We start from the raw sequence: 7,901 nt of genomic DNA, 5'->3' as shown, positions 1-7,901 counted from the left end.
GTGGGCATATGTTTTCGTTCTTTTGGTTACATATCTAAAAGTTGGATTGCTGGGTCATATGGTTACTATATTTTTAGCTTTTTGTGTGTGGGGGGGGTACGCGGGCCTCTCACTGTTGTGGCGCACAGGCTCCAGACGCGCAGGCCCAGCGGCCGTGGCCCACGGGCCCAGCTGCTCTGCAGCACGTGGGATCCTCCCGGACCAAGGCATGAACCCGTGTCCCCTGCATCGGCAGGCGAACCCTCAACCACTGCGCCACCAGGGAAGCCCTATTTTTAACTTTTTGAGGAACTGCCGGACTGTTTTTCAAAGCAGCTGCATCATTTCACACCAGCAGTGTATGAAGGTTTCAACGTTTCCACATCCTCCCCAATACTTGTTATTACCACTCTTTCTTATTATAGCTAATATCTTAGTGAGCTAGGATACCTAGTGGGATCTCACTGCAGTTTTGATTTTCATTTTCCTGGTGGCTAATGTTGGGTAACTTTTTATGTGCTTATTAGCAATTTGTATACTTTCTTTGGAGAGATGTTTATTCAGATACTTTACCCATTTTATTCATCTTTTATTATCGAGTTGTGAGAATTCTTTACATGTTCTAGATAAAGTCCTTTACCAGGCATGTTTTGCAAATATTGTCTCCCACTGTGTGGACTGTTTTTAACTTTATTGATGGTATCATTTGCAAAAAAAAACCCCAAAACAAACCCAAATTAAAATTTTGATGAAGTCTAATTTATCTACTTTTTCCCTTTTGCTCCTTATGCTCTTGGAATTGTATTTAAGAAGGCTCTGCCTAATCGAGGGCACTCCTTGTGAAGTGAAGATTTACTCCTGTGTTTTCTCCTAAGAGTTTTATAGTTTTAGCTCTTACAGTTAGGTATACAATCCATTTTGAGTTTTATTCTTTGGTTATTAACACATTAAGTAACAAGATCTGGCAGCAGGTCCAGTATCTTCTGTAATTTTGGAGATGAGTGTACACACTGTTCTGAGATCTCTCCAACCTGTAATGTGATGAGACAGTATCATGATTTCTAGGGGTGGCATAGTCCCAGCCATTGCTAATACCACCTACATTCATAATTGAAGAAAATACTATATTTCAGTTAAAGTTTCATTTAAATAAACCTGTAACTACCCTCCCAGGTTCATGGTACCCCTGAAATCTATCCACAGACTGTAGGTTAGGGACTCCTAGGATGGGACTTCCCTGGTGGCACAGTGGTTAAGAATCCACTTGCCAGTGCAGGGGACACGGATTTGAGCCCTAGTCCGGGAAGATCCCACATGCCACAGAGCAACTAAGTCTGCGAGCCACAACTACTGAAGCCCATGCACCTAGAGCCCAAGCTCCACAACAAGAGAAGCCACCGTGATGATAATAAGCCCGCCCACCGCAACGAAGACCCAACGCAGCCAAAAAAAAAGAAAAAGAACTCCTAGGATGGCTAAAATTCCTGCCCAGTCTCAGTTTCTGAAGAGCCTTGGGGGGCAAATGAACCCTCCCAGGACTGGCTTCTGGCTGTTTTCCTGCCAGCCCACACCCTGCCTTCTGCCTGGTCCAGCTTTGGGGAAGCTATTCCTTGCCTGGCAGAATTTTCTAACAAGCCATCTAACAATACTAAAACAAACAAAAAAAAGCAGCAGTAAGAATTATAAACACTACGTGTAGAATCAGACAAGGCATTCTGCCCACATCCTCATCCCTGGTCCTCCCAAAATTCTTAGGTCTCTGGTGGGGCCTGCAGCCCCACGGCTACGTGGCTGAGGCCTGCCGGCGAGTGGGGTCGCACGGTTCAGGCGGAAACTTCACTTCGAGGTGCTTCAGTTTCCCTACCTACAAGGCGCGGACGAGCCGGTCATAACCGTGTACGCCAGTGGGAATACTGGGCGGATTAAAAGCGCTGACGGTTTCTACACAGAGAGTACAACCAGGCAGTTACACCCTGAAGATATTAGCTATTATCTTTAAGCCTTTCACAGGTACAGGAAGGTGCTATTTCTCTGCCAGCGTCTCCTTTCTCTCGTTCTACACAGGATTAATGCCTAATTATTCATAACATCCAGGATTCTTTGCGTTGTAACAGAAAGTCCAATCGCTCTATTTAGAAAGCCAGGATTTCAGGCCTGGCTTATGCGGTTTGGACAGTGGGGAGAGGTCAAAAGATCCTATCAGGACTCAACCGGCCTTTTTCCACAGACTGGTGGGGTAAGAAGGGCTCCCTGGAACAGGCCCTGGACTGGGGTGGGCAAGCGAGCCCCCGGGGCGCAAACGCCTCCTTCAGCCTCCAGCCCCCGGGGGGGGGGGGGCTGTCCTGCCTGCCCCATCCCTGGCCCTGCTTTGGAGGTTCTGGGCTTTAGATCCTTTGGTCCTGATTTCAGAGAGAGAAAGAGAGAGAGAGAGAGGTCCCTTCCTTCCTGATAGTTCCAGGAAAAAGTTCCAGAAAGACCCTTGATTGGCCTGGGTAGGTCATGTGCTCTTGTGGAGCCAATCACTGTATCCAGAGGTCTGAGGTGCTCTGATTGGCCAGGCCTGGGTCACGTGCTGGTTAGAGATGGAGAAGCCCCAAGCCAACCACCGGGAGGAGGATGTGGCGGACGGGGTTGACACTTGGGAGATGCTGGGCTGACAAAACCAAAGGTCCCCCTTATAGGGCATATTTCATATTGTCTTGGTCGGACCTCACCTGTGCCAGGAACCTTCCCCGCACTAGGACTGGCTCCTGCTCTGTGCACCACCCACGGCAGCCTGTGTTCCCTTTCATTATTTATCCCTCTGCGGTTAATGAGTGCCTACTGTGCATGCCTACTATGCATCAGGCACAGAGAAGGGGGCCCAGGAGGAACCCCAACAACTACAGGTTGGAAGGAGAGGGTGGAAGCTACACAGGGGACTGACTGAGGGGGAGCGGTCTGTGAAGTAGGAGGGCAACCAAGGTTCAGACTAGAGAGGGAATTTCCAGAGGGAGGAGTGGTGGACTCAGGTGCTGCTGAGAAGGCCAGTGTTCCAGGAAGTGACTGCTGGATCGGGCAGCCAGGAGCTTGTGGGTGACCTTAGCAATAGGTAGGAGTAGGCACACAGGCCTGCTGGGGTGGGGTGAGGAGAGACTGAGAAGGGAGGGAGTGGGGAAGGCAGGTATGGACGCATCTTTGGAGTTTTCTGTCTACTGTCGTGGGAGTAGAGAAATGCGGAGGAGGCGGAAAGGGGCTTGGGAGCAAGGGAAAGGTTTTCCCCTTGTTTTGGGAAAATGCTAGCCAAGGGGAAAGAGAGAGAGAGGCTGATGGTACAGGAGAGCAGCGAGGGGAGGGCAGCCGGAAGTGGGTGCCTGAGATCAAGATTGGGATGGGAGAGACTGAGGGGGAGGGGGTGCCAGGCAGGCAGATGTGTCAGTTTGGGGACTGGGAGATGAGAGCCGGTCTGATGGATTCAGTTTTTCCCACTGAAGAATGAGGTGAGGTCACTGGCTGGGAGTGAGGGCAGAAGGGGCTGTGGGGAGTGTGAGGGGAGGAGAGAAGGTGTGAACTCTTAGTCTCAGAGGGTGGGAGAGAGTGTCACCGAAAAACATGGTGGGGCTGCTGACTCTATGGAATGCCAGTTTGAAGTTCTGAGGTCACAAATTCCCAATCAGAAGGGTTGTGTGGGGGCCACCTTCCCCCACCCCAAACAATAGGCAGGGGCAGGAAAGGGGGTTTCCTTCAGGTTGAGGGGTTCCCTATGATGGAAGAAGAGGCGCTGGAGAGATGGAATCTGTAAAAAATCCACCAGGCCAGGAGGTAGTTACTATTATCTGTGTTTTACAGACAAGGAAGCTGAGAGGGTCAAGGCCAGTATGGCATCTTGTGTGGCTTTGGCGTCAAACTAGAACGGGGCCTGGCACATGTTAGGTGTTAATATTTGTTGAAAAAAGTGAATGGCTGGAAGGTCCAGTGATGCACCCATTGTTCTAACCCAGCCAGGAAGTAGGTCCAGCCTTGGGGTTTGGTAGGTGGTGCTGGTGACCCCATGTGCTGTGCCATTCCTGCTGCTCTAATAAATGACTCAGTATCACCTTTGTGCCCTTGTAGGCTCGTCTATCCAGAGTCTCGTGGTATAACTTCACAGACACTAAGCGAGCAGGGCAGAGTGCTCTTAACCTCATTCCTCACACAGTGCTCGCCTCTAGATGAGTCACCGTCCTCGGCCAGGTGGTTCAGCCTGGGGAATGCCACCTCTGGTTCCTAACCCTTGGCTTTGCTGTCTGCATCCTACCCAGTGGGGAGTATCCCAGGGCACACACCTGCACTACCTGGGCTCTCCTAGGAGATGAGTGTCCCTTTAAGGGGAATCCAGGAGCTGCGACCCTGAACTTGGTGGGGGTAGTTCTCCTCCATGGGGAGGGCTCCCAGCGCTTTTTCTTACAGTTCATTCAGGCAGAATTGAACATGGTCACTTCACTTAAGTAATAATGATGGCTCATGCTGCAAAAAACGTGGAGAACATCCTGCTTATTTATTCCGGCTTTAAAACCATAAAACTTCAGATTTCTCCTCGTAGCTATTTATAACCAGAGCTGGTGTAAACTGTCCCCATATTAAGCTCAGGTTTGAAGTAACTTAAAAGAAAAATAGCCATCCACTGCATTAAAAATATATATATATATTTCATTTATAGACCTTCTCTCGCCTCCTGATTATTCCTGATTATGCACGAAGAGCGTGTTGTTTAGGGGGATCGGTAGGGGTGGGGCAGATACAGACCTCCAGGGGAGTCACACACTCTCCCATTCCCCCCCCCCCCCCCCCCCCCGGCTATAAAAGCAGCCCCGTGTCGGCCGGTGGTCACTCTCCGGGGCAAGGATGTTTCGGGCTGGCTCGAGCTCTCCCTCACTGGGTGCCCGCGGTGGAGTGGGGGAGGCAGGGCAGGCACCAGATCCGGAAAAGTGGCTCTTGCCTCGGAGGAAGTTGACCCTCCTCCCCCACCAAAGGCTTGGGATGAAAACAGCTTCTTCCTCTTTACCCTTCCCGGACCCCAGCCCATTTCTGTAAGTCCCCCACCCCATTTTTAAGTGCTCCCCTCCCCCTGTGACAATTCGGCTCCTTCACAGCTCTCCAAACGGCCATCCGGGACGGCAGGGACCCCGCGCCCCGACTCTGCGACCGGGCAGGGGCAGAGGACCCTGTCCTCCGGCCTCGCAGGCGCGGCGCGCCCCGAAGCTCGGGCAATCGCGGCGACTTCCAACCTCCCCCCACCAAATTAGCAGAAAGCTCCACTAAACCCCCTGAGCTCCTACACTGCTTTCTTCTACTCCGGGGGTGACTGTCACCTGAGAACCCTGTCCCCTGCACCAGGGTTCCCCCGGTGCTAACCCCCAAATCCCTTGAGAAAGGTGGGGGCGCAATTAGTTTCTTCCAATTAGTTTCCCTTCTTTGTATAGAACCCATTCAAACTGTGAGATGTAATCCTCCGCGCGAGGGGGAAAGTAGTCCCAACCTTGCATTCAATTTCTGTTCTCGTATCGCGTATATTTTACTTTTTCAAACCGATGGGATCCTCAGTGGAGCCCTTCGGGGAACGTGGGGGCAGAGGCCGCGGGGGGTGCGCGCAGGTGAAGGGGGGGCCGGCAGAAGGAGGGGGCGGGGAGGACAGCTAACTCCTCGCTATTGCCTAGAGAGATGGATCATGGGGCGTAGAGAGATTGCAAACCTCAAACCACGTACAGCGGACGATACGCGTCAACCGAACCTGACCAACGGAAGCCCGGAGCCTCCCCCTCCCCGCTCTCCCGCCCCGGCCCCTTGGACTGACGGGTACGCGGAGCCAATCTGGCTGCCGCTTGCCGTCCAAATCCCACAAGAGCCAATGGGAGCACGCCGGAGGCGGAGCCACCCCGCGCCGGGTTGGGCTGCGCGCGGCTTCCCCCGCTCGCCCAGGCCCCGCCCCCCTCCCCTCCCGCTCGCTGCTCCTGGAGTAGTTAGTGCCAGTGAAGTGCGGGCGGCGATGAGAGCGAAAGTTGCGCTCGGCTCGGCGCTGGGGGCTTGAAGCGGCTCCGCTCTCCGCCCGCTAGGGCCGCCCCAGCCCCAACTCGCGCCCGCGAGCTCCGGCCGCGCCCGCCCGCCTCCGCGCCCGCTCTCACCCCCCTCCCCCGGCCAGGCGCCCCCTCCTCAGGAGCAGCGAGTCCCCGCCACTTTCGCCCGCCCCGGGCCCCCGCCGATGCCGGCCATGGTGGAGAAGGGCCCCGAGGTCTCAGGGAAGCGGAGAGGGAGGAACAACGCGGCCAACGCGGCCGCCTCGGCCGCCGCCGCCTCGGCCGCCGCCTCGGCCGCCTCCGCCGCTGCCGCCGCCTCCTCGGCCGCCGCCGCCTCCTCGGCCACCGCCGCCTCCGCCTCGGCCGCCGCCGCCCCCAATAATGGGCAGAATAAAAGTTTGGCGGCGGCGGCGCCCAATGGCAACAGCAGCAGCAACTCCTGGGAGGAAGGCAGCTCGGGCTCGTCCAGCGACGAGGAACACGGTAGGTGGCAGCCGCCCGCGCCGCCCCCGCCCGCTCGCCCGCCCGCCCGCTGACCTCCTCTCTGCTTCCCCGCAGGTGGCGGCGGCATGCGGGTCGGACCCCAGTACCAGGCGGTGGTGCCCGACTTCGACCCCGGTGAGTAGCGCCCCGGCCCGGCCGGCCGGCCGGCGACCCGAGGGGGCGGACGGCCTCGGACAACTTTCTTTTTGCCTCTGTGGGTCCTGCTGTCCGCGGGGAGACACCCGCGCAAGCGTGTCCTGCCGGCGTGCCTGCTCCCGGGGAGGCCCCGGTCGCTGTGGCGGGTCGGATTGGAGGCGGCGGCGCGCGGCCACACCTGGCCACCTGGCCCGGGGGCTCCGGCGTCCCCGGGTCGGCACGAGCCGCGGCGGGGCCGGGCAGGGGCGGCCGCGCCGGAGAGTTAGCGTCCTGCGAGCGCCCGAGCTTGGGACGTCCTCGGACCCGTTTCTCCCCTGCGGAAGGTTGCTCCCCATGCCCTTTCTTCGTCCTGCTGGCCCCTGGGTTCCTGCCTGCCCCCGACTCCCCTCCCTTCCTGAGATCTCCCAAAACCAGTTAATAAAAGAAGTGTGCTTCCCAGAGGGCGCCTGCCCGGGGAAGAGAGACTGGCTGGTGGCAGTTTGATTTGAGGACTTATTTGTAAATGTGTGTATTCCCCCCCACCCCCGCTTTTTTTAAGGAACGGGTTGTGAAAGATTAGAGCCTTCAGAAGCTTTAGCCTAACATATGATGTCCGCCTCCAAGAAATCCCTACCCCCTAGCTTGGAACATTTGCTACTCTTGCTGCTCTTCTGTGTGGAAGCACATTTAAAGTACCAGAAAAATCCAATCAGACAAAGGAATTCGTCAGTGAGATTCTAGCCTGTCTCCGTATAAGATTATCTTTAAAAGATTGTTGGCATGGAAAATGTTTGAAAGGACGTGGGTTTTCTTTCAGAAATAAAACTCAAAAGAGAACCTTGTGGAACTGGAGTTAACAGTCCTCCTGGTTGGAGGGCTTTAGAACTGAAGGTTCTCTATGTAGGTTATACCACGAGTTTGAGAAGATAAATGCATAAATGCTTTTCCTTGGAAACAAGACTGCAGAAAATTGCAAGGATCTAGCCCTTGAAAAAGGCGATTGCTCTTAAGCTGTTATTTAGGTATGAAACTCTGGGTGTTGTTTGAAGTGAAAATACATAGGGATCCCTGAGTGAGCTCTTGGGCACTCTGGAAATAAATAACCTTTCCCGTATTTGCCTTCTACATTTTGGTCTGTTGATTTAAATATCTTAAAGTATATGTAGTCTACCGCCCAGGTTTGTATTCCTTTTAACTTCTGGTAGAGTCTTTTTGATAGTTTCCCCTTCCCCCGCGTCTTCCTTTTTTGGTAGTCACTTCTCATTTATAAGA

At 54.5% G+C, this 7,901-nt stretch overlaps 1 protein-coding gene across 1 annotated transcript in view; it reads left to right on the top strand.

The window, feature by feature from the left end:
• The first annotated feature begins 5,946 nt into the window (after window positions 1-5,946).
• Window positions 5,947-7,901, top strand: part of RCOR1 (REST corepressor 1) — a 114,621-nt gene continuing 112,666 nt past the window's right edge. Inside the window, exons 1-2 of the mRNA XM_059058253.2 lie at window positions 5,947-6,494; window positions 6,570-6,629. Coding sequence (XP_058914236.1) covers window positions 6,197-6,494; window positions 6,570-6,629 — 358 coding nt within the window. The 5' untranslated portion in view covers window positions 5,947-6,196. The remainder of the gene's footprint in view (window positions 6,495-6,569; window positions 6,630-7,901) is intronic.

This window comes from Kogia breviceps, chromosome 3, assembly GCF_026419965.1.
Source record: "Kogia breviceps isolate mKogBre1 chromosome 3, mKogBre1 haplotype 1, whole genome shotgun sequence".
NCBI classification, from domain to species: domain Eukaryota; kingdom Metazoa; phylum Chordata; class Mammalia; order Artiodactyla; family Physeteridae; genus Kogia; species Kogia breviceps.
This window is presented reverse-complemented; position numbering and strand designations above follow the sequence as displayed.